This window comes from Gadus morhua, chromosome 13 (assembly GCF_902167405.1).
Source record: "Gadus morhua chromosome 13, gadMor3.0, whole genome shotgun sequence".
In the NCBI taxonomy this organism is placed as follows: Eukaryota; Metazoa; Chordata; class Actinopteri; order Gadiformes; family Gadidae; genus Gadus; species Gadus morhua.
Genome location: NC_044060.1, coordinates 15,140,798 through 15,167,640, shown reverse-complemented (window position 1 = coordinate 15,167,640; position 26,843 = coordinate 15,140,798). Strand labels below are relative to the sequence as shown.

The 26,843-nt window shown below is 40.7% G+C and overlaps 2 protein-coding genes across 7 annotated transcripts in view; both read right to left on the bottom strand.

The window, feature by feature from the left end:
* Positions 1-12,127: 12,127 nt before the first annotated feature.
* Positions 12,128-19,598, bottom strand: fam210b (family with sequence similarity 210 member B). Of its 4 annotated transcripts, none has more exons than XM_030375050.1 (3): positions 18,892-19,597; positions 14,840-15,042; positions 12,128-13,472 (listed from the first exon to the last, which is right to left on the bottom strand). In XM_030375050.1, exons 1-3 carry the CDS (start codon positions 19,420-19,422, stop codon positions 13,262-13,264), a joined length of 945 nt encoding a protein of 314 aa, XP_030230910.1. In that variant the 5' UTR covers positions 19,423-19,597; the 3' UTR covers positions 12,128-13,261. The 4 variants fall into 4 exon arrangements, with proteins under 4 accessions (XP_030230910.1, XP_030230914.1, XP_030230911.1 ...); XM_030375054.1 differs by lacking the exon at positions 18,892-19,597 and adding an exon at positions 17,795-18,846; XM_030375051.1 differs by lacking the exon at positions 12,128-13,472 and adding an exon at positions 13,479-14,327 and having other exon boundaries at positions 18,892-19,598.
* A 3,557-nt stretch (positions 19,599-23,155) lies between these two features.
* ppp1r16b (protein phosphatase 1, regulatory subunit 16B) overlaps positions 23,156-26,843 on the bottom strand; it is a 58,909-nt gene continuing 55,221 nt past the window's right edge. For all 3 annotated transcript variants that reach the window (XM_030374558.1, XM_030374559.1, XM_030374560.1), the window contains one exon: positions 23,156-26,673. In XM_030374558.1, the coding sequence (XP_030230418.1) occupies positions 26,194-26,673 (480 nt within the window). In that variant the 3' untranslated portion in view covers positions 23,156-26,193. The remainder of the gene's footprint in view (positions 26,674-26,843) is intronic.

Here is a 26,843-nt window from a genome sequence, read left to right as displayed (position 1 = left end):
AACACTGTTGTTTTTTATTGGTCAGGGGTAACACTGTCGTTTTTACCAAATGAAACATGAGGGGTGACACTGTCATTTTTCTTTGGTCGTCATGAAAAAAACCATAAGGGGTAACACTGATGTTTTTTATTGGTCGGCATGAAAAAAAACATAAGGGTTAACACTGTAATTTTTTTCCTGGTCGTCATGAAAAAAAACATAAGGGGTAACACTGTTGTTTTTTATTGGTCGTCATGAAAAAAAACATAAGGGGTAACACTGTTGTTGTTTTTTTGGTCGTCATGAAAAAAAACATAAGGGGTAACACTGTTGTTTTTTATTGGTCGTCATGAAAAAAACCATAAGGGGTAACACTGTTGTTTTTTTTATTGGTCGTAATGAAAAAAAACATAAAGGGTAACACTGTTGTTTTTTATGGTTGTCATTAAAAGAAACATAAGGGGTAACACTATTGTTTTTTATTGGTCATCATGAAAAAAAACATATTTAAAAAATATATATATTTGTCCTTGTCAAATAAAATATAAGGGGTAACACTGTTGTTTTTTATTGGTCGTCATGAAAAAAAACATAAGGGGTAACACTGTAATTTTTTTCTTGGTCGTCATCAAAAAAAACATAAGGGGTAACACTGTTATTTTTTTCTTGGTCATCATGAAAAAAAACATAAGGGGTAACACTGTTGTTGTTTTTTTGGTCGTCATGAAAAAAAAAAGGGGTAACACTGTTGTCTTTGTCAAATAAAATATAAGGGGTAACACTTGTTTTTTTATTGGTCGTCATGAAAAAAAACATAAAGGGTAACACTGTTGTTTTTTATTGGTCGTCATTAAAAGAAACATAAGGGGTAACACTGTTGATTTTTATTGGTCATCATGAAAAAAAACATAAGGGGTAACACTGTTATTTTTTTCTTGGTCGTCATGAAAAAAAACATAAGGACAATTGAAAGTACAAACTGTGTAAACTTTGACCTCCATTGAAAATAGTTTATTTATTTTTTTCACTGTTGTTTTTTTGGTCGTCATGAAAAAACCATAAGGGGTAACACTGATGTTTTTTTCTTGGTCATCATGAAAAAAAACATAAGGGGTAACACTGTTGTTTTTTTGGTCGTCATGAAAAAACATAAGGGGTAACACTGTTGTCTTTGTCAAATAAAATATAAGGGGTAACACTTGTTTTTTTATTGGTCGTCATGAAAAAAAACATAAAGGGTAACACTGTTGTTTTTTATATTGGTCGTCATTAAAAGAAACATAAGGGGTAACACTGTTGATTTTTATTGGTCATCATGAAAAAAAACATAAGGGGTAACACTTATTTTTTTCTTGGTCGTCATGAAAAAAAACAAGGACAATTGAAAGTACAAACTGTGTAAACTTTGACCTCCATTGAAAATAGTTTATTTATTTTTTTCACTGTTGTTTTTTTGGTCGTCATGAAAAAACCATAAGGGGTAACACTTGTTTTTTATTGGTCGTCATGAAAAAAACCATAAGGGTTAACACTGTTGTTTTTTTTTATTGGTCGTCATGAAAAAAAACATAAGGGGTAACACTAGTTTTTTATTGGTCATCATGAAAAAAAACATATTTGAAAAAAAAAAATATTTGTCCTTGTCAAATAAAACATAAGGGGTAACACTAGTTTTTTCTTGGTCGTCATGAAAAAAAACATAAGGGGTAACTGTTATTTTTTTCTTGGTCGTTGTTACGACCCACCCCGTTGGTGTCCAGGGGGAAGGGGGGGGCAACAATGAATATAATACCGGGCGTTTAAACAGAAGAGAGTAGCAGGATTTCAACAAACATACCATTTATTTCATAACTGGGTCCTAAGTTAACACAGAAAGAACCACAAACAAACAAACAACACTAACCCTCCACTGAGGGAGCAACAAACACTACTAATCCTCCACTGAGGGAGCAATGCCACGACGAAGAGCCCACGTAGCTCCGACTCGCGACCGACAGCGAACCCACTCGGTTCGCCTATCTGGCCCACTGGCCACGTCTGCTCTCATCCCTGCAGCTTAATACCAATCCACGTGATTGCTGAGGGGCTGCAGGTGTGTCTGATCAGTCCGACGGGGAGGGTGATACCTGGAACAGCACACAGAACAGCAGAGGAAAAACACACACACGTAACACCCCCTCCCATAAGTGCAAACTAAGTTTGCTACATTAAGCACGATCCCATCTAAAAACACACACACGTTACAGTCGTCATGAAAAAAAACATAAGGGGTAACACTGTTGTTGTTTTTTTGGTCGTCATGAAAAAACATAAGGGGTAACACTGTTGTCTTTGTCAAATAAAATATAAGGGGTAACACTGTTGTTTTTTTATTGGTCGTCATGAAAAAAAACATAAAGGGTAACACTGTTGTTTTTTATTGGTCGTCATTAAAAGAAACATAAGGGGTAACACTGTTGTTTTTTATTGATCATCATGAAAAAAAACATAAGGGGTAACACTGTTATTTTTTTCTTGGTCGTCATGAAAAAAAACATAAGGGGTAACACTGTTGTTGTATTTTTGGTCGTCATGAAAAAACATAAGGGGTAACACTGTTGTCTTTGTCAAATAAAATATAAGGGGTAACACTGTTATTTTTTTCTTGGTCGACATGAAAAAAAACATAAGGGGTAACACTGTTGTTTTTTTATTGGTCGTCATGAAAAAAAACATAAAGGGTAATACTGTTGTTTTTTATTGGTCGTCATTAAAAGAAACATAAGGGGTAACACTGTTGTTTTTTATTGGTCATCATGAAAAAAAATATATTTGAAAAAAAAAAAAAATTGTCCTTGTCAAATAAAATATAAGGGGTAACACTGTTGTTTTTTATTGGTCGTCATGAAAAAAAACATAAGGGTTAACACTGTAATTTTTTTCTTGGTCGTCATGAAAAAAAACATAAGGGGTAACACTGTTATTTTTTTCTTGGTCGTCATGAAAAAAAACATAAGGGGTAAGACTGTTGTTTTTTATTGGTCGTCATGAAAGAAAACATAGGGGGTAACACTGTTGTTTTTTTATTGGTCGTCATGAATAAAAACATAAGGGGTAACACTGTTGTTTTTTATTGGTCGTCATTAAAAGAAACATAAGGGGTAACACTATTGTTTTTTATTGGTCATCATGAAAAAAAACATATTTGAAAAAAAAAAATATTTGTCCTTGTCAAATAAAATATAAGGGGTAACACTGTGGTTTTTTATTGGTCGTCATGAAAGAAAACATAAGGGGTAACACTGTTGTTTTTTTATTGGTCGTCATGAAAAAAAACATAAAGGGTAACACTGTTGTTTTTTATTGGTCATCATTAAAAGAAACATAAGGGGTAACACTATTGTTTTTTATTGGTCATCATGAAAAAAAACATATTTGAAAAAAAAAAATATTTGTCCTTGTCAAATAAAATATAAGGGGTAACACTGTGGTTTTTTATTGGTCGTCATGAAAGAAAACATAAGGGGTAACACTGTTGTTTTTTTATTGGTCGTCATGAAAAAAAACATAAAGGGTAACACTGTTGTTTTTTATTGGTCATCATTAAAAGAAACATAAGGGGTAACACTGTTGTTTTTTATTGGTCATCATGAAAAAAAACATAAGGGGTAACACTGTTATTTTTTTCTTGGTCGTCATGAAAAAAAACATACGGGGTAACACTGTTGTTGTTTTTTTGGTCGTCATGAAAAAACATAAGGGGTAACACTGTTGTCTTTGTCAAATAAAATATAAGGGGTAACACTGTTATTTTTTTCTTGGTCGTCATGAAAAAAAACATAAGGGGTAACACTGTTGTTTTTTTATTGGTCGTCATGAAAAAAAACATAAAGGGTAACACTGTTGTTTTTTATTGGTCGTCATTAAAAGAAACATAAGGGGTAACACTGTTGTTTTTTATTGGTCGTCATTAAAAGAAACATAAGGGGTAACACTGTTGTTTTTTATTGGTCATCATGAAAAAAAACATATTTGAAAAAAAAAAAATTGTCCTTGTCAAATAAAATATAAGGGGTAACACTGTTGTTTTTTATTGGTCGTCATGAAAAAAAACATAAGGGGTAACACTGTTGTTTTTTTATTGGTCGTCACGAAAAAAAACATAAAGGGTAACACTGTTGTTTTTTATTGGTCATCATTAAAAGAAACATAAGGGGTAACACTATTGTTTTTTATTGGTCATCATGAAAAAAAACATATTTGAAAAAAAAAAATATTTGTCCTTGTCAAATAAAATATAAGGGGTAACACTGTTGTTTTTTATTGGTCGTCATGAAAAAAAACATAAGGGTTAACACTGTAATTTTTTTCTTGGTCGTCATGAAAAAAAACATAAGGGGTAACACTGTTGTCTTTGTCAAATAAAATATAAGGGGTAACACTGTTATTTTTTTCTTGGTCGTCATGAAAAAAAACATAAGGGGTAACACTGTTGTTTTTTTATTGGTCGTCATGAAAAAAAACATAAAGGGTAACACTGTTGTTTTTTATTGGTCGTCATTAAAAGAAACATAAGGGGTAACACTGTTGTTTTTTATTGGTCGTCATTAAAAGAAACATAAGGGGTAACACTGTTGTTTTTTATTGGTCATCATGAAAAAAAACATATTTGAAAAAAAAAAAATTTGTCCTTGTCAAATAAAATATAAGGGGTAACACTGTTGTTTTTTATTGGTCGTCATGAAAGAAAACATAAGGGGTAACACTGTTGTTTTTTATTGGTCGTCATGAAAGAAAACATAAGGGGTAACACTGTTGTTTTTTTATTGGTCGTCATTAAAAGAAACATAAGGGGTAACACTGTTGTTTTTTATTGGTCATCATGAAAAAAAACATATTTGAAAAAAAAAAAAATTTGTCCTTGTCAAATAAAATATAAGGGGTAACACTGTTGTTTTTTATTGGTCGTCATGAAAAAAAACATAAGGGTTAACACTGTAATTTTTTTCTTGGTCGTCATGAAAAAAAACATAAGGGGTAACACTGTTATTTTTTTCTTGGTCGTCATGAAAAAAAACATAAGGGGTAACACTGTTGTCTTTTATTGGTCGTCATGAAAGAAAACATAGGGGGTAACACTGTTGTTTTTTTATTGGTCGTCATGAATAAAAACATTAGGGGTAACACTGTTGTTTTTTATTGGTCGTCATTAAAAGAAACATAAGGGGTAACACTATTGTTTTTTATTGGTCATCATGAAAAAAAACATATTTGAAAAAAAAAAAAAGTTGTCCTTGTCAAATAAAATATAAGGGGTAACACTGTTGTTTTTTATTGGTCGTCATGAAAGAAAACATAAGGGGTAACACTGTTGTTTTTTTATTGGTCGTCATGAAAAAAAACATAAAAGGTAACACTGTTGTTTTTTATTGGTCGTCATTAAAAGAAACATAAGGGGTAACACTATTGTTTTTTATTGGTCATCATGAAAAAAAACATATTTGAAAAAAAAAAATATTTGTCCTTGTCAAATAAAATATAAGGGGTAACACTGTTGTTTTTTATTGGTCGTCATGAAAAAAAACATAAGGGGTAACACTGTAATTTTTTTCTTGGTCGTCATGAAAAAAAACATAAGGGGTAACACTGTTATTTTTTTCTTGGTCGTCATGAAAAAAAACATAAGGGGTAACACTGTTGTTGTTTTTTTGGTCGTCATGAAAAAACATAAGGGGTAACACTGTTGTCTTTGTCAAATAAAATATAAGGGGTAACACTGTTATTTTTTTCTTGGTCGTCATGAAAGAAAACATAAGGGGTAACACTGTTGTTTTTTTATTGGTCGTCATGAAAAAAAACATAAAGGGTAACACTGTTGTTTTTTATTGGTCGTCATCAAAAGAAACATAAGGGGTAACACTGTTGTTTTTTATTGGTCGTCATGAAAAAAAACATAAAGGGTAACATTGTTGTTTTTTATTGGTCGTCATCAAAAGAAACATAAGGGGTAACACTGTTGTTTTTTATTGGTCATCATGAAAAAAAACATAAGGGGTAACACTGTTATTTTTTTCTTGGTCGTCATGAAAGAAAACATAAGGGGTAACACTGTTGTTTTTTTATTGGTCGTCATGAAAAAAAACATAAAGGGTAACACTGTTGTTTTTTATTGGTCGTCATCAAAAGAAACATAAGGGGTAACACTGTTGTTTTTTATTGGTCGTCATGAAAAAAAACATAAAGGGTAACACTGTTGTTTTTTATTGGTCGTCATCAAAAGAAACATAAGGGGTAACACTGTTGTTTTTTATTGGTCATCATGAAAAAAAACATAAGGGGTAACACTGTTATTTTTTTTCTTGGTCGTCATGAAAAAAAACATAAGGGGTAACACTGTTGTTGTTTTTTTGGTCGTCATGAAAAAACATAAGGGGTAACACTGTTGTCTTTGTCAAATAAAATATAAGGGGTAACACTGTTATTTTTTTCTTGGTCGTCATGAAAAAAAACATAAGGGGTAACACTGTTGTTTTTTTATTGGTCGTCATGAAAAAAAACATAAAGGGTAACACTGTTGTTTTTTATTGGTCGTCATTAAAAGAAACATAAGGGGTAACACTGTTGTTTTTTATTGGTCGTCATTAAAAGAAACATAAGGGGTAACACTGTTGTTTTTTTATTGGTCATCATGAAAAAAAACATATTTGAAAAAAAAAAAAATTTGTCCTTGTCAAATAAAATATAAGGGGTAACACTGTTGGTTTTCATCAGTCATCAAGTCAAAAAAACATAAGGGGTAACACTGTCGTTTTTACCAAATGAAACATGTGGGGTGACACTGTCGTTTTTCTTTAGTCGTCATGAAAAAAACCATAAGGGGTAACACTGATGTTTTTTATTGGTCGTCATGAAAAAAACATAAGGGGTAACACTGTAATTTTTTTCCTGGTCGTCATGAAAAAAAACATAAGGGGTAACACTGTTGTTTTTTATTGGTCGTCATGAAAAAAAACACAAGGGGTAACACTGTTGTTGTTTTTTATTGGTCGTCATTAAAAGAAACATAAGGGGTAACACTGTTGTTTTTCATTGGTCGTCATTAAAAGAAACATAAGGGGTAACACTGTTGTTTTTTTATTGGTCATCATGAAAAAAAACATATTTGAAAAAAAAAAAAAATTGTCCTTGTCAAATAAAATATAAGGGGTAACACTGTTGGTTTTCATCAGTCATCAAGTCAAAAAAACATAAGGGGTAACACTGTCGTTTTTACCAAATGAAACATGTGGGGTGACACTGTCGTTTTTCTTTAGTCGTCATGAAAAAAACCATAAGGGGTAACACTGATGTTTTTTATTGGTCGTCATGAAAAAAACATAAGGGGTAACACTGTAATTTTTTTCCTGGTCGTCATGAAAAAAAACATAAGGGGTAACACTGTTGTTTTTTATTGGTCGTCATGAAAAAAAACACAAGGGGTAACACTGTTGTTGTTTTTTTGGTCGTCATGAAAAAAAACATAAGGGGTAACACTGTTGTTTTTTTTATTGGTCGTCATGAAAAAAAACATAAAGGGTAACACTGTTGTTTTTTATTGGTCATCATGAAAAAAAACATATTTGAAAACAAAAAAGTATTTGTCCTTGTCAAATAAAATATAAGGGGTAACACTGTTGTTTTTTGTTGGTCGTCATGAAAAAAAACATAAGGGGTAACACTGTTGTTGTTTTTTTGGTCGTCATGAAAAAACATAAGGGGTAACACTCGTTTTTTTTTTTTTATCAAATGAAACGTAAAGGGTAACACTGTCGTTTTTTATCTGTCGTCATGAAAAACCCATAAGGGGTAACACTGTCGTTTTTACCAAATGAAACATGAGGGGTGACACTGTCGTTTTTCTTTGGTCGTCATGAAAAAAAACATAAGGGGTAACACTGTCGTTTTTATCAAAAGATACGTAAAGGGTAACACTGTTGTTTTTTATTGGTCGTCATGAAAAAAAACACAAGGGGTAACACTGTTGTTTTTCATTGGTCGTCATGAAAAAAATATAAGGGGTAACACTGTCGTTTTTTATTGGTCGTCATGAAAAAAAACATTTTGTTGCAACGAAAAGAGAGCTGAGCCGCAAGGCAAAGCTCTCGATCTACCGGTCGATCTTCGTTCCTATCCTCACCTATGGTCATGAGGGTTGGGTGATGACCGAAAGGACGAGATCGCGGGTACAAGCGGCCGAGATGAGTTTTCTCAGAAGGGTGGCTGGCGTCTCCCTTAGGGATAGGGTGAGAAGCTCAGCCATCCGTGAGGAACTCGGATTAGAGCCGCTGCTCCTTTACTTAGAAAGGAGTCAGCTGAGGTGGTTCGGGCATCTGGTAAGGATGCCCACTGGGCGCCTTCCTTGGGAGGTGTTTCAGGCACGTCCAGTGGGGAGGGGACCTCGGGGAAGACCCAGGACTAGGTGGAGAGATTATATCTCAACACTGGCCTGGGAACGCCTCGGGATCCCCCAGTCAGAGCTGGTCAATGTGGCCCAGGAAAGGGAAGTCTGGGGCCCCCTGCTTGAGCTGCTCCCCCCGCGACCCGACCCCGGATAAGCGGATGACGATGAGGATGAGGAGAAAAAAACCATAAGGGGTAACACTGTTGTTTTTTATTGGTCGTCATGAAAAAAAACATAAGGGGTAACACTGTTGTTTTTTTTATTGGTCGTCATGAAAAAAAACATAAGGGGTAACACTGTTGTTTTTTATTGGTCGTCATGAAAAAAAACATAAGGGGTAACACTGTTGTTTTTTATTGGTCATCATGAAAAAAAACATATTTGAAAAAAATAAATAAAATGTCAAATAAAATATAAGGGGTAACACTGTCCTTTTTATCAAAAGATACGTAAAGGGTAACACTGTATAGAATAGAATAGAATAGAATAGAAACACACGCACACACACGCACACACACAGACACACACACACACACACACACACACACCCACACACACACACACACACACACACACACACACACACACACACACACACACACACACACACACACACACACACACACACACACACACACACACACACACTCAGTTGGATCAGACCGGGATTTCCGTTGCGATGGGTTTCCTCCATCAGCGACTTATACAATAAACAAATTATGTAAAACAAAACCCCTCTTTCATTTTAAAATAATAGTATGCAAATATGTTGAATAGGCCTCCATCTTTGTTATACTTTTAAAATGTTCCTATATAGCCTATTTTATAGCTTACACACTGATATTTTAAAACAGTCCACACCATGGACATATTGGGCTAGCCCCACCAGTAAGTAAAATAATCTCTTTCCACTTCAACAGAGAAACACTCTGAGCATGCGCATTTCAATGTTTCAAGTCCAATACACATTGCATTGGGCTGGTGGGGCTAGAGCCCCTCTTGCCCCTCCAGACGAACTCAGCCGGAAGAAGCAAGCCAGGGTCGACTAAAAATTAAATAAAAGCGCCAAAATTATTATTTTATAGTACTTTCTGGGGAGATTATTTTTTTTAAATATAGATATATATGAAAAAATATATATATTCTAATTTTTATATATTTCTTTTTTTCATTTTCTTTTTCTTTTCTTTTTTTCTTGTGAGAGTAGCAACTTGCCCCTAATGACCAGTAGCCACTGCTCATTCTGACCTGGGACATTTAGAATGGTCGGTCCTCCTCATTTTTTTCCGGTCATTGACCGGTAATAACTGAAAACGGACACTCTGCTATAAACCGGCCTAACTTTCACCGTCAACACCGAACCCCTTCTTCTTCGCACGGCTGTCAACAACCGAAACATACGCTAGTTAGATTATCTCAAACAGCAGTTTCAAGTACGGGTAGCATAGAACTAAAGTTGGCCAAGTGGGGGCTCCATGATTGCTAAATCTAATGAGAGAGGTAAAATTGCCATTAAGGAAGTAAAGCATAGTATGCCTTGCGACTGTGCTTCGCAGTATGCCTTGCGAAACCCAGTATGCCTTTCGAAAACACCTCGTGATTGGTCGATGAAACGCTACTAGGAACGCCTAAAGGGCGTTCTTGTGTCATGACGGAAACGCCCAAGCCTGCAGCTGGACCCTTCTCGAATAAGGGGGCTGAATGCATGAGGGATAAAAAAACCCAACCAAGGCCTCAGTATGGTGGGTGTATGTGTTCGCACACACACACAGGCACACATCCTATTATAGATGGACAGAGAGGAAGTAGTAAAATCTATACTATTCAGGAGAACTCAGAAATGCACTGTGGGTGTTTGTGTGTGTGTGTGTGTGTGTGTGTGTGTGTGTGTGTGTGTGTGTGTGTGTGTGTGTGTGTGTGTGTGTGTGTGTGTGTGTGTGTGTGTGTGTGTGTGTGTCTCTGTGTGTATGTATGCATGAGTGTTTGAGTAGGTGCATACGGATGACTATGCATGTGTGAGTGTATATGCAAGCGTGTGCCTGTGTGTGCGTTTATGTGTGTTTGTGTGTGTGTGTGTGTGTGTGTGTGTGTGTGTGTGTGTGTGTGTGTGTGTGTGTGTGTGTGTGTGTGTGTGTGTGTGTGTGTGTGCGCTCGCGCTATGTGGCTATGGAGGGACCGGTGGGAAGCGAGAGAGCTAGCGGTGGGGAGCCCCAGCATGTCTCTCAGGTAGCCCCACCGAGTGGCTGGGAGTGCTGTCACCAATTTGTACCTAGCCATGGGGGACATGCAGGGGATGGAGGGCCCATGGCAGCTCCCTGTCCTCATCACAACTAATGAGGCCCCGGCTTCTCCTTCCTCCATCCGCCGTGCATGCGTCTCCATTGTTTATGTCTGTGTGTGTGTGTGTGTGTGTGTGTGTGTGTGTGTGTGTGTGTGTGTGTGTGTGTGTGTGTGTGTGTGTGTGTGTGTGTGTGTGTGTGTGTGTGTGTGTGTGTGTGTGTGTGTGAGAGTGAAACCGATAGAGTGAGCGAGAGAAAGAGATATCATGTGTGTGTGTGTGTGTGTGTGTGTGTGTGTGTGTGTGTGTGTGTGTGTGTGTGTGTGTGTGTGTGTGTGTGTGTGTGTGAGTGTGCGACAGAGAGAGAGGGAGCAAGAGAAAGAAATCATGTGTGTTTGTGTTTGACAGATAGAGAGAGAAGAGAGAGAGAGAGAGTGTGTTCTTGTGTATGTGTCTTGTGTGTGTGTGTGCGTGCGTGTGTGAGAAAGAGTTTAGATGAGTTGGTGTCACAGGGCTGCCAGGGCCTATACTCTTTAAGCGAGGGCTGATAACTGTCACATCCTGCCGCCATTCGCACACAGCAGCCATCTCCCTATACAATACACCCGCTCCCATTATTTACCTGGCAAAAAGCATGCTCACACACACATACACACTGGTTCCAGGAGTTTCCACTTTTCTATAAAGTGAAATACTTGATGGATACCACAGCAGCTGAGCAGCCTGTTGGCAAAGGCTGGCTTATCAAACCTTCAGGTGGGAGAGAGAGAGAGAGAGAGAGAGAGAGAGAGAGAGAGAGAGAGAGACTTATGATCTTCATAAGAGAGTACAGTGGGAGGGCAGAACAGGTCTTAGAACATTACATGTTACTCTATCATATTAGATGTTCAAAGTAAACACTAGGGTAATCAATTATGTTTAAGTAAAAACATTCATCTAAAATCCTTTTAAGTAATAGGGGATCTTGTTATGTCAAATGTACCCCTCCTTCCCCCAGTGAATAACACTAATTGAAAAATACATTATTCGTCTATGAATTAGTATCTTAATTGAATAATTCTCGTTAAAAGTATGCTCTACTGCCAGAGTATGAATATGATCTCCAGGATGTGGATTGGCTGGTAAAACATCAATCGTCATCAGGATTGGCGGGTAAACCATCTATTCTTCTGTTCATTTTGAATGAACAGAAGAGTAAAATACTGCCTATTTATGGTTCAAGAGCGCCTCACTGTGGACAAAGGGATGCATTTCATGATAAGTGCTGGATTGTAATATAATTGCCGTCCTTAATTTCTTTATTCAAAAATACTAAAGTAGACGATATTCAAATTCTCCTGCATCTCAGTTTAAAGATAGGTAGGATAATCAGGAGATTGTAGTTATAAATGTATAAATCGGTAGTATCCGTTACAGTATGATGTTAAAAAAAATGCAACAGCAAATTCAGATCATTTTTAAATATTTAATATACAACTTCAATCCGATTTTCAAAAACAAGCTCAAAAGTACAACCACAATGTCCGAATGGGGTCATTAAGTAATAGACGTGTAGTATTGTTGTTTGCCCACATTTAGTATAGAACCATGATCTTCATCAACACAATAACGCACACCAAGTTGGGATTGCTTGGCCGCTGGAATGCAGACGGGAAGCGTAACGAGGGAGAAAGAAACAGAAATAGAGCTGCTTCAGAGAGAGAGAAACATGAAAACAATGGCTAAGATAGAACAGAGGAGGGTGGGAAGAAAGGGGAAAAAAAGCGACTGAGACAAAAAAAGTTTGGAATGAGGAAGAGTTGAGACAAAGGAAGAGATACAGCAAAGGAGAGCGAGGGAGCCAGTTCTGGAGAAAGACGAGAGAGGTGGAAGGCATAAGGGGGTGAGAGGTAGGGGACAGAGAACCTGAATTATTCTGCTGATGCATGGGCCGCCGGAACATGGCAGAGTCAGCTTATAGGGGAAGGTGAAGGTGGGGAAACAATCCCAGGGGGGGGGCTTTGAGAGGCTACAACAAAAGGACTGATGACACCGTCAAGAATGAACCAACGCCGTTTTTCACTTGTTTTTAAAAATGTACACCACACACAGACGCTATTACAAGCGATTGAAAATAAATATTCGACCACTTCTAGCCACCGTTTTCTTTCTTTAAATGCACACCAGCAAGGAAAATAACATTTCCAACCACAATATAATGAGCAGGGCAGTTAAAACTGCATTCTTCTTCGTTTGATTTTTTTAGCTAAAGCAAGGAAATGAACACAAACAAGTTGATATTGCTATGTCTCTGTGCTAACACAAAAACAAGACAAAAAAACAAACCACAAATGTTTCACCCATAAAGGTTCACAATGGCAACGAGACCTGAGACTAAATCATGGAATTCAAGCACTTGAAGGCATAGGGTTATGACTGAACACACACACACACACACACACACACACACACACACACACACACACACACACACACACACACACACACACACACACACACACACACACACACACACACACACACACACACACACACACACGCGAGGGGGGGGGGGGGTGTTGTTGGTGGTGGGGGTTGGACCCTCATCAAGGTGCGGGGGTCTTGAAGAGGCCAGTCCTCCTCAGATAGCGCACGATGAGGGGGACCGACACCAGGCTGATGCTGATGCGCACCGGGGCGAACAGCTTGTGCACGGCGTAGGCCAGGACAAAGGTACTGGTGCCCGCCGCCATCTTGGACTGGACCACGGCCTCGCTGAAGCCCAGCTTGCAGAGCACGGCCGCCATGTCGATGCCACTGGGGAGAGAGAGAGCCACAGCATTAGTATCGCTGTGTGCTCAACAACATAGGTCCAAATCTGGGCCAGAGTTTGTCAAATATAACAAATTCAAGTCCAATACATTCACAATGCAATTTTGTATCTTCTCTTGCCCCTAGTTGGTGTCAAATCGACTTAAAATACATGCAGAAATTGGATTCTACAAGATGTTGGTTAATTCTTCTTGGGGCAGTCCACAGGAACATGTGGATCCGTAATTCAATATAGACAAATCCGATCACATTTTGCATACCTTTGATTGTGAGGAAGTAGCTAAATGCTAAATGTTGCTTGTTGTGTGACCCAAATGCGACCACTAGAGGGCGATATGCTTAACAGGTCTGCCTGACTAGATGCATTGTCTTTGGTTCGTAATTTAAGCTTTTTAAATGACCAAATACTAAATCAAAACAAAATAATCCATCCATAAAATTTAAGATATAACAAAACCATGGGAAAGATTGATCATTGTAATGGCTTCTGATTACAAAATAAAAGATTTGGGAAAGCCAAAGATGCTTCCCAGACGGTGGTATAAATTAATGGGGAGAAACTATTGCAGGAAGTCATAACACCGCATCCCTCCCTCTCACATTAACAGCTCTGTCATGCAGAGCTTCACATTTCCATCGACTAAATATAGGGATCCATCTGTGCCTTGACAACTGTCTGCCCCCCCACGCCACCACCACCACCACCACCATCCCAGCAGCCAGACAGTGCAGGCCCACATGCCAGGCCTCTGTGGCTCCAGGGTGCTAAGATCCTCTGAAAGGCAGCCTGCGGTCCGAGGGGTTTGTTAACAGCCCAGGCCAAATCTACTGGCATTCAAACTATCACACACACACACACACACACACACACACACACACACACACACACACACACACACACACACACACACACACACACACACACACACACACACACACACACACACACACACACACACACGCGGGCAGGCGAGAGGGCAAACGTTACGAAACATGATGGATGAATGAGGGAGAGGCATCTTGTCCTTACTAAGGGCGTGTTGCTGTACTTCTCATGCAATCCTGAAAAGAAACCATGGTTTGCGGAAGTATGAACGTAAATCAGAATATAGAATGGAAGTTAAAAGTTGCCACGAGCAGCAGGAACACTTTGGTTCCCGTAAAAAATAAAACGCGAACTTTAGAGGAACAACTAAATCCAAATAATAAAGCACTGTCTTCCATTTATCACCTGGACGAATGCCACAGGACTTCAAACAACCATGCAGACTGGCTCATTTCAGCGTCAATCAGAGCTCAAACGATTTCTCTTTCCATTTACAAAGTACAACGTGGGTTTGAGCTGGTGATACCTGGAGACGAGGAGGTAGAACATCCCGAGGGACATGAGGGAGATGCAGACGTGGAAGGAGACCCCCACGGCCCCGTACTCCTTAAAGACCTTCTTCAGCTGCTGGGCCTTGCTGGGCCTGTCCGGCTCCGGCTCCATCCCCTCCGGCCCAGTCGGGGAGGCGGGCGACGGAGAGGTCAAGGGCCCCTTCGAATGCTGCTCTTCCTGGGAGAGAGAGGAGAAAGAGAGACAGACAGAGAGAATATTAACATACTCTTTTAGAGGACAACAGACTCACACACAAAAGCCTACAAAAATAAAACGGAAAGGGAGAGAGGGCTGATTCATTCAAAGTCGGCTCCTATACATCCGAGTAGTGAGGAGGGAGAGAAAGAACGGAGACAGAACGAGACAATCAGAAGCTAGACTTAATGGAGAGAATGGGTAATGGGTGTGAATGGCGGGGCAGTGACAAATGGCCACGTCTTCTCACGGCATACAAAACGGGATGGTATTAGCATTAGCATGGCGCATTAGCATGGAAAGAGGGATCTCTCTCACTCTTTTTCTCTCAAACTGTCGCCCAGGGAAGGGGACCTTAAGGCTCCACGAGTTGATAAGTGAAGCTCACACCCATTTTCAACCACAGAAACTCGACAGAGGTCAAGCTGTATGGGGGGGGGGGGGGGGGGGGGGGGTTTAAAGTCGAAGCCACAGATTAGCATAACCATTGACATTTGTGTTTCTCCTATTTACTAAACAAACACTGAAAACAGCTATCGGCTCATTATGTTTAACTCTAGTCCCCACAACAATAACATCAGAACAGGTCATTTGAAAGAATGTGTACTAAATAGCAATCCTGAGAATGTGTACAAATATTCCATTCATCCGATGTCAACACAGTTTACCAGCCCCAGAGGCCAGATAGACACGAGACACTTCAACGTTGAGGTCATCTGACTACCAGGCCAAACAAAGCCTGGACCCTCGAGTGCTTCCTTTATCCAACAAACAGGCCAGACGACTCTATTGAGTCAGGACTGAATCAGCTGATAACACACAGACTGGTGTCTTTGGACGTTTGAATCAGTCACTTGAGACACGCTGACACAATCAGACACATATACTCTCACTCTCAGTCTCTGGACGCCTCTTGGTCAACTCCAGCGCTCTCTCACGTGCGTCATTCGTCCATCCCTCTCTCTCGCTCTTTCTCTCTACTACAACACACCAAACATTAGGAACGCACTGAAGGTGTTAAAAAAAACAATGTATAAGGAGATGGGATGCCCTGTGTCAGTTGGTTGTGCAACAGTATTGAAATATTTTGCATTGAGATATGGGTCAGTTAAAAGAGATAAATAAATGATTATATTAAATCTCATTCTGTCTACAATTTTAAAAAGCAGAGGTCAGTTATTGAGCATGTCAACATTATTTTGGCTTTGTTGGTCTGGAACCTTTTAAAGTTGAACCAATACATTTCTCTTGTAGAAGCTAACAGCGCTACCTCCATGAAATCTCAATGGTCTGTTTTGATTTTCGCAAAACGATGCCATGCCTTGCTATTTGCCCGGGAAATGCGGAGCTGGTTTAGCCCAACCCAAAGACCTGTGTACTCCATTCAGAAGCAAAGCCCAAGGCAGCGTGTAATATAATGTTTAAGTCACCCCTGTTGAAGGCCAGTGACCTCCACATCTAGCCTCAAAGGGAATAACATAGCTCTGTAAAACCTGTTCTCTCTAATAAAATACCTGCTGCTGTATAAACCCCCCTGGCACGGCATGCCAAGAAGTGAATTATTTGCATGAGTGCCCATAAACCTGTATGACAGCTTTATTGTTAAAAACTAGCAGGGGGGATAGCGGCCCGGGGGATTGGATTAGTATTCATACATACACGTCACTAAAATAAATGAATACAAAAATATGCTTTGAAATAAGGTAGGACAGCCAATTTTAACCAGCAAAAAGAAACACTCTCTATTCAGATGAATGGTGTTCTCATTTGAATACACCAAACGGACGTTTGCCTGTTTCCCGTCATGTTTGGATATGATTCATAAATATGCAATTCAATATGGCAGAGTAAGTGGTTTCAGAACCCTGTATCCCTGGTGTATTCAGGCCTAGCACCTAGCTCAAGGTGGAACATTCCGGGGGGGAGGGGGGGGGGGGGAATATTGCATATTTAACCAAGGGTCCTCATTTAGCGCTGGTCTGATCGACCAAGCTTCCGAGACACAACCTATACATCATCCCGCCCAGCTTCAACTTGCTTCTTGTTTGGCACAAGGGTAGTCCTTTAAGGTGCCTGCCCCCTGCCCTGAACAAACAGCGCTGTCACACCCATTGATGGCTGATTAGGTTTTGTGTTGGCTGCTTGGCACCCATGTTGACTCGTGTTTGCCCACAGTCTAAAAGCGCCGGCGGGTGTATGGTTTGTTGGGGCAGTGTGAAACTGCCTTTAACAGGAGGGAAGCTTGTATAATTAGCTTGTAGGGAATATTATGAATATCCATTAGGGAAATTAATGGTCCAGACATTTCGCTGAGTCATGGTGTCAGACATGCAATGCTAAGCTCAAAGCTAACGTGTCCACAGCATGTTCACAGTGACCTCTGGGGAGGGGAGGAAGGACAATGTGATGAGTGGTGTCCCCAACGCGGGGGCCATCCTGTGGTCATGCAGTACGACTACTCCATTACAGTTATCACATTACAACTAACCAACCCTAAATGCAATTAACCCTTCATTCATAAGTCGAGTCTATTGATGTTCTTGCAGGATTGATTCACCATCAGGGAGGTTTTCAGCAGAAATAGAAGCAGTAGTTCAATATGTAGTGCAAGTGGCGGCCAGCCAAGGTCAGCTCTTTCGACAGCGATCTACATTCCTTCAGAGACGTAACAGGAAGTGGGACACGCAGCCGCAAGGAACTATTTGAGGTAATACACTGAGGCCAAAAGCCTTACCACATTTAGGACTCTCCCCTCTACAGACCCGGACTGGCCATCAGTGCCTCCTTGGAACCACTGGGGAAACCACAATGTACAGTCCCGTCCATTCCTTCACTCTCCGCTCAAAAATATGTCTGCAGAGCCCAGGATGGAGGCCAGGCGACTCCAAAGACTCCCAACAATGGACAATAGGGTGGCTGGCGTTAGGGGAGGAGGGGGTGAGCAGGCCTTTGGCTTGAGGGGGCAGGCCGGGTCGAGGAGGGCAAAGCTATAAGCAAAGGCAGGCAGCCGCTGTGGGCGGGTCATGTGAGAGAGCCAGAAAGGACTGCCACGGGGAGGGCTTGTTGCGGGAGAGGAGAACAGTTGGGCTGCTGTGTCTGATAACAGCTTTTCATGGATGGAAAAGAGAATAACATACACTCACACACACGCGCACACACACACACACACTATTTCGCAAGTTAGACATAACATGCAAACCAAGGAATGTTGTCGTTCCTCCTAAAACAAAGGATGTTATTTCTCATTGTATAAAATACTTTATTATAATTGCATTATAATTCGTGGCCCCATTAGGCCTTACAGACTATTATTAGCTTTTATTTCGTAGTATACTTTCATCATTATTTGACTTCACTTTTTCTTCTTCATAAAGCAGTCAGCATCTGTACCATAAATAAGTTCTGGTTCCAGCCCTGAAAGAATAAGATATCAACCAACCAGTAGTAGAATGTGGATATGCGTTACTGTTCCGACTCCTACTTCATGTAGGCATACCTAGTACAAAGTGCCTTGTATGAACAGTGTTTGTGATTTCGTTTTGTAACACGACAATTCGACGTCATGCTTCTTGCGTAACGACCAGAGAATAGCAGTGCAGAAAGGGCTTGATCGTCCGTCTGCTTATTGCTATTTTACGGTCTGCTGTTCAATTCTGGCGCCACTGCTTTCCAGAAACGGATGTCTGAACTTGATAACCCTCAATGAGTTTAACCCCTAGTGGGAGTCAACACCTGTTTAAACATTGTTAAATTAAGAGACTACAGGGTTAGTCAAACAACAGCCCACCAGGAAGGTAGAGAGACTGCGTGTGTGTGTGTCTTGTCATTTACCCCTTTGTTGTCCGTTTCCCCGGTTTCTTGCCCGGGTTTCTTCGCGGCCGCCGCCGTTGAAGAGGCTCGAGTCTGCACGGTCATAGCGGCTCCGAGCGGGCTGCAGATCGTCCCGCCATCCCAAAACAAACCACGATCAAATACTTCTGCTCTCATGGCCGAGCACCTGTTAGCCAACATAGGTATCTGCTCGTCCCCATGTGCTCCATAAGTCACTTTTGGTAGGCTTCTGTGGAGATGCGATGCAATGGTTACCTTCCGATTCAATCGTGTTAAGTCCGTGGTTATGAAAGGTGACGACGAGTCCCATTTTTTGATAGTAATGTAGGTTTTCTCGCTGCGGGGCACAGTTGAATAATCGAGATTAGCGTTCGATGTCGACAGCGAACGGCGATCATGTAAAACGTACTTATTAGGTAACGTCCACGTTATGTTCCTCGGTCTGTTTGCTGTGCATGGCACTAAAGCCGATGATTTTAAAGCTTGATCTAAAGGCGACAGCGACAGCCTCGCTCCGCGACAAAAAAACATGATGGTCCTCGTAGACCCTTCGACGTAATCCCCCTAAAATCAGATATTTATGAAGAAAGTTGAGAAACTGGAGAGGAGAGGCGAATATATAAGTTCAAGCTGTACACACATGCTCTCCCCTGGTGCCCTCTCTCATCTCCGCGTAGTCGCCACAGATAGACATCGACAGCCAATAAGGTTTGACGCGCGGTAGCAAATAATGTTTACGCACGGAGCAGGGGAGGGCGCTTACTTAAAGGTGTAACCGTTTCATTATGGAGAGGCCCACGTTGGATCCCAATAACACGGTATAGCCCTCTTCCAGGCTTTGTAATGATATTTAACAAGTGCCCAAAACTTGGAAGAAAACCTTTTGTTTGATTAAATGTGGTATTTCCCTTTGAGTATCCTAAATATTCCTTATCTTTGTATGATTGGGAGGATCTTGATAATGATGAAAACACAGGAGAGGTTATTAAAATAAGATTCAGTTGTGAGAATCACTTTGGTAAGAAGTCTCTCCTGGGATGCATTTCTACGTTTTGTTAGTAGGCTACAAAGCAATCTTCAATAACACAGGCCTTCTCTTGCAAAATGTATTTCTGCAGAGTATGCAAAACGATGCTAAAGGAAGTGGTGAGGCAATCACTAAATCTTAGCCACACAATTGCCTTCCTTGAGGGTAGTCCTTTAAATCCTTATGTGCACCTATGGGTTGAAACTGTGGGAAACAGTACAGTACTTTATGTAATATGGCTTGATAAGAGGTCATAAACATGATATGGCGATAGAGTCAGAAAGAGAAGGACTAAACGGGAAGAGAACTTGAGCAGTGTGCTGCTGAAATAAACTCTTCATGTAATACAAGACTGGCCTCTCCTCCTTTTGCTGAACTGCAAATGGACCGGGCTGGCTGGTCCACCATTCGATAATGAAGCACTCCCTCTTTCATTTGTCATAAGATCTATTAGCAAAATATGAATCGATGATTCAGCTGAATCACTGCATCGCCACTAAATGAATGCCATCGTTTTCTACCAAGTGGTAAGCATATTACCCAATACCAATCAATACCTAATCAGACCATAGATACTTCAGAACTAATGACAGTTTAACCAAATAACGTTGAATTCATTCAGGGAGGCCTGGGAACGTTTTGAAAACCCTTTTCCACCCCAGCCCAGCCGTTCTTTCAAGTCTCCTCTCTCCCATCTGGCCTTTCAGGAAACGAGGAGGAGGGCACAGTCGACATGGTTGTGTCCTTTCCTTGGCAAGGGTCCTCTCGCTTGGCCCGTCGTCTGCTCCTGAAGAATGTCTGCCCTGTCATGCTGGCCTCCTCCTCCTCAGTCCCGCCTTGTATGTCTTCCCTCCGTTTGGCACGTATGAGGGAAGACATGGCACAACAACACAATCATAGATCTAGAATTTGTATGTTTCTTAATAAATACATACAGACAGACACACAGTCAGTTAGTCAGTCGGTCAGTGAAGCAGTCAGGGCAGACCGTGCTGTGTGTGTGCTCCTGCTGGCACAGATCCACGGGACTCTCCAGTGAAGAGCAGTGGTAGGGCTGGTGGAGCGGGGTGAGTGCCAGCTGGCTCAGCCCGAGTGTGGCCAGTCCCTGCCAGAGTACCGCCTGGCCACAGTGCGGAGGCCGGGGAGCACAGGGTGCGGTTGAGGCAGACGGGATCATGTGATCAGGGCCACCCTGTGGCCATGTCTGTCTGTTTGTATATGGGTTGGGAACATGCACCGAGGAGGGGGACTGCGTACGAGGGAAATTATGATTTGTTGGGTAAATTGACATCGGTGGATTTTTTTTTAGCGGTCTGTAACAATGAACGAAATATGCATTAAGAACGTGTGTCGTGTCTTTTAGCCTCATATGTTTGAGTCATAAATAAGCGTTATGAACCATTCATAGTCCTAACTACTGAGTTATATCAAGAAGGTTGTTTTCAATGAAACCACAGGGGTCAAAAGTGAGCAAAGAATTATGACAACAAAAGCTCAATCATATCCACACTAGATCTTCAGTGCGATTGTAAATGAAAAGGATATAGGCCTATATATATATATTATATGCAAACACACACACACACACACACACACACACACACACACACACACACACACACACACACAAAAACAAACACAAAGTAGCTTTCCTAATGATCTGATTAATATATTGAGCTATGTCAACAACAATCCGGCAATGTATACTCATTATCTAATATAAAGAAGGGGGATGGTTGATATTAGTTAGCTTCAGAGTTAAGACGGTCTGGCTAAGGCCATGCTTAGGCTTAGTGGAATGCCATCAATAAAGTGGAAAGGGTATGAGAAACATACATGAAAACCACGTTCGCCTGCATGAGGTCTTCCTGTCCTTTGAGCTTCCTAATTAATGTTGACAATCAGTAAATGATTTTAAGCTGTGCCCGGGCGCCTTCAAACAGAGAGGGGTTCAAATTACATTTAACCAGCTGTTCTTTTGTACACTGGGGGGAATTCCATTGGACTTTAGGTAGGACCATTGGACTAGCAATAAAGGAAATACATAATATACTATGCTCCAAATCTCAAGCATATTTGTATCTTCACTATTGGCTATTGGAATAACTAAGCAACATTAAGTGCTTAAAATAGATTCCGGTATTAGCCCAATTGTAATATTGGTGTGCTGGTGGTTTCTTAGCAATGCTTTTGGAAATATTGACCCCATTGGAGCTTTTTGAGTTTTAGTCCAAATGAAAGTGAAAGTTTGAGACAGAATCAGTGACCAGAATCAGAAGAACCAAAATCTATCTGTGCCTCACTACACAACCATAATAGGATGAATACATAACTGCCAATCTGCAAATGGGTCTGTTCATTTGATCATCAACTACTCAAAGACAAAAATACTGTGCTAAAAAGCCATGAACAGGCATGAGAGAATAGTCTATTTTAGCACTGAAATCGTGTGTCCCTGTGCATACATACGCACACACACACACACACACACACACACACACACACACACATAAACTCATACGGACTGTCACCACCTCTGTTGGGACTCAGTGGCTCTGCGGCCTCCTGCTGGTTATTCTGTGTCTCTGACTCCACCTCTCACCTGTACATCCTGCCATTGTCTGTTTTTTCAAACAAATTTTCCTCATTGTGTGTTAACTACCTTAACTACCTATTTATACCCTGTGCTGTTAGTGGATTCCTGTTGGATTATTCTTACGTTTGTTCTTAGCATGTCTGTTCAAACTGCCGAGTATACTGTCTGTTTGATTCCTGCCTGTTTATGGACTTTTGCGTGGTCTGACCTTTGCCTACCCCTGGACTACTCTTGGGATAGTGACCTAGCTTTTCTCACTTTGTTTGGATTTTTTTCCTGTTTTAGTCAACATGCCGGCCCCTGGACTACAGCACGTGAGCGACCTTGGGCCCTTTTTTCTTCCTGTGCGACAGGAGTTTGTTTTGTTATTGATAGAGCTGAAGCCTTGCTCTGCCCCAAATAAATCATTTGAACTTTATTCTGCTTCTTGATTCGGATCATACACAAAGACACAGACAGACACAGACACACACACACACACACACACACAGAGAAGGGAACATGATCATAGCAGTGGGTGCTGTCCATTACAGCACATGAGCGTGATCCTCACTTTTTAGTTCAAACATGTTAGCAATTAAAAAGAGATTGAAGGCTAAAACGACATTATAGCTGAGGTATTAATTCAGGAAAACACAACGTAAAATTCTCAAAATATACAATTTATTCAAAATATGTCAATGCAACCATCATTATCTTCCAGTTATTACAAAATCAGTAGTTCTGCTCCTTATCGTTGACATAGAGGGTTACAATGAAACACAGGCCTTGTTAGAATTCATCAGAATATAAGTAACTATTCACTTTGAAAATTTGGCTCAGAATTCTGTCTAATGTATTTCATTTTAATACAATAATTTTTTATATTATCTTATTAAAAAACTACTTTGCAATTAATTTCATTCCTTCGATTCTGAATGAGTGAGTTTTTAACTGAAATTTGAGTTGAATTGAAATCAAACCATAAAATATATCGAATGAATTTTGTTTTAATGACTTAATGGAAGGAATGCAGCCAAGCACAGAAATATTTTCCAAATAGTTATCGTTTGGTTTTTAGCAAAATTAAAACACTTTTATTATTGGGAATGAATACAATTCAGCCTATCACAGGCATATACTATTTATAGACACATTTACAGTTAGTTTACCATTTATTTCATTATGGAACACCTGATTCTTCGAAAGTGTAACGGGAACTGGATGCAACAATGGAATAACAGGTCAATAACAGTGGAATAGCAATTTACTAGTCCTACTATGACAGGTTAGACTCAAGATATTCATACATATACTGCGCAAGTTTTTGTGTGTGTTTGTGTGTGCCTGCGTGCGTGCGTGCATGTGTGTGTATGTTTGTGCATGTTTTTCTCCTTCATTTATGTTGAATGACATACATGGAAGTTCAGTTCATGGGAACAAATGGATGGCGAAAAATGCAAACATATTTACATTAAGATTTTCTGTACACACATTTGACACATGGGATACATAAAAGATCAGGGCATGGCGAAAATGACTCCAGAAGAGGAACGACTTCTCCATTTGACAAAGGTGATTGGATAAAGCATTTAACTCCATCCTTTTTTAATGCTCCACACGCTTGATTCATTTCATTCTAAGAGACTCTTTGGCACACATTGGGAACGTAAACATAAAAAAAACATGTTCAGTTATGCTCAGAAGCAGTTTATACAACTGATCTCCAATTAAGCTGGAGTGTTTAAACTGAAACAATGCCGACACAGAGTTGCACATGACAACCACTGTCAAAAGGTAGGCCAGTGATATACTGCAATCAGGGTTAAAGTGGATGCAATCAAGGTCATGTTCGCTTGAGGAAGCCACTGTTACATAGTCCATGTGCATACTTCCATGGCTGAATGAGGGGCAGAACAGTAATTCCTTATTACAGTATAATTGTCACACTAACAGAGGAGAGTGGATGGAATGGTTAGGGCCACAGGTGACGATCTGTTATATTTCTGTATTAAAAAAACCTGATAAAACACAACTAGATCTGGGAGCCATCCTCAGCAGGCAGGCCTGACGTTTGTATGCATGGAACCTCTAGTCTACATAGTAACAACCACCCCACGTTTCAGTTATTCACGACTCAATATCCTTTCCAGAGGGGTACTTTCCCGGGCAAATCTACTTGCCCCCCCCCAGCCCCCATTTCCACCAATGTCGCATTCACTCTGCGCATCATCCAAATAATAAATACACTCAGCTTTACCAACCATAACACTCACTTCTGCTCTTTATATACAACCCCGCTACTATTCATAAATAGACAACTCAAAACTGTACAGTATTATTCAACAAATGTCTACTGAACTCGACTGGTTAGGTTAAGCACAAACGTGGATTACATTATACAACATCGCCCCTTAGTCGGTCTTGTGAGATATAGCGCAACATTATGTTGTTAAATATATATATATACTAAAACACACGATAATACCACACAAATGTACAGTTATGGTTTCAAACACTAGTGCAGTATTGTACTTTATGTCTGTTGTGCAAGTGTACCTCCTCAGTCAGATAAATGGCCTTCGCTCCCTTTCACACAGACAGGCCGCGGTGCATCAGCATGGGAGATATTTAAGGAGATATTTGATTATTTCTGCACCGTGTCTACATTAAACGCTTCGCTGTTCCGCCGGATGATATGATCCGGTATGATATTACCGGCGCCTTCCACCATCACCTTGGAGTATATTAGGAGTAGATAAAGGGGAAACACGGTCTGAAAGATGAGGGGAATAAGTGTGTGATGGTGCTGTAATTCCGCCCAGGGGATCCATCATAACATTAAATGAATTGAGGCGTTGGGGAAAACACTATGGAAACGCTAGAGATAACACAGCGTCAATTTGCATGGTAATACCGCTTGTCATTCTCTCCTTTATTGGAAAATGTCATCTATTTCAAGGGAACCTACGCTACAAAATATGTTTTATTTTCCAATTTTTACTCCTGATTCTCTGATTGAAAAAAGCTTTTAGAGACAGGAAACAAATGCTACTTGTCAAACGGTGGTAGTTTGATCCGTTGGTTAGTGGGACTTTTCTTCAGCTGGATCCTCCATGGAGAGTGTCCCTTTCTTCTCATCTGTCAAATACTTTGGATAGGTTCACGTGTTTGGACAAATACAAGGTCTGCCACGTTCCATCAGACGCTGGAAGAGCACATCGAGGCATTACCGAGACCAGCATCTTGCCCTTTCTATCATTTTTTGCACGCATGACAGCTTCACTAACATGCAGCACAGTAACCGGTAGTTCCCCCATCTTCACTGGCAGTAACTTCAAATGGAAGGGAGGCACGACGGGCGTAAAAACAGGAATTAGCCACATCCTGTCTTTTCCTTTCTTTGTCTTCTCTTGTCAAACAAATAGCAATGCCACAGGATAGTGGGAGGAATTTCCAGATGAAACAACCCTCTTTTCTCTTCTTCCTTTTCTTTCCGGCGAAGCAAAATACAGAAAAAAAAAAAAAAAACTGGGTCAAGGAGCCAAGTTTGAATTCAACAGCATCTTCAACTGCTTCCATGGCAACACTGAAGCTGCCATTCTGTTTTTTTTTTTGTTTTTTTTAAGGTGACCAATCCACACTGGCCTCTAGCTTCCCTCTCTGCAGTCACCCCCCGTCCCGTCTCCGGTACCCGATGCTACGACACACAGCAGCAGGTGCGCGTCTTCGGATGCTCCTCATCCATTGGCTGTTTGAACCGCAGGATGGGCGGGTCTCCGCTGGCCGGCGTGTAGTACACAGCGCTGCCATTGGAGGAGACGAGCGGCATGCGAGGGTCCTCCGAGCAGCTCAGCTTGCAGTCGGCGAAGGAGTCCAAGGACCCGTTGCCTAGGTGACCGTTGAACAAGGGGTGGCTCAGCAGCTTGGCGGCGGCCCTCTGCTTCTTGAGCTCCGAGAGGGTCTGGGCGCGCTCCCTGGGAGAGGACTCCTCATTGGCCGGTTGCACGGTGACCACGGGGCTCTTGTCCGCGGCGGGAGCGCTGCCATTGGACGGGGGGGGCTGCGGAGGCGCGGACGTCGCCGTGGAGATCAGCCCGTTCTGTCTGCTGCCGCCGTCTTTGAGGAGGGTCGTTAACTGGGGCGTGTCTGGAGCGGCTACTTCGGCTTCAGGCGTCACCTGCGCCACAAAATCAACAAGAACAATCAGTTATTAAAGCTCATTAAATACATCTCCCCGTCAGGCCGCTCAATCAGAGCTTCACCACCCAAGCTCTCGAACTAAACAAATAGGCCCGAGGTGAATCCTAATCAATTTAGTAGGTATTCAGGCAGGTATACTGGGAAATA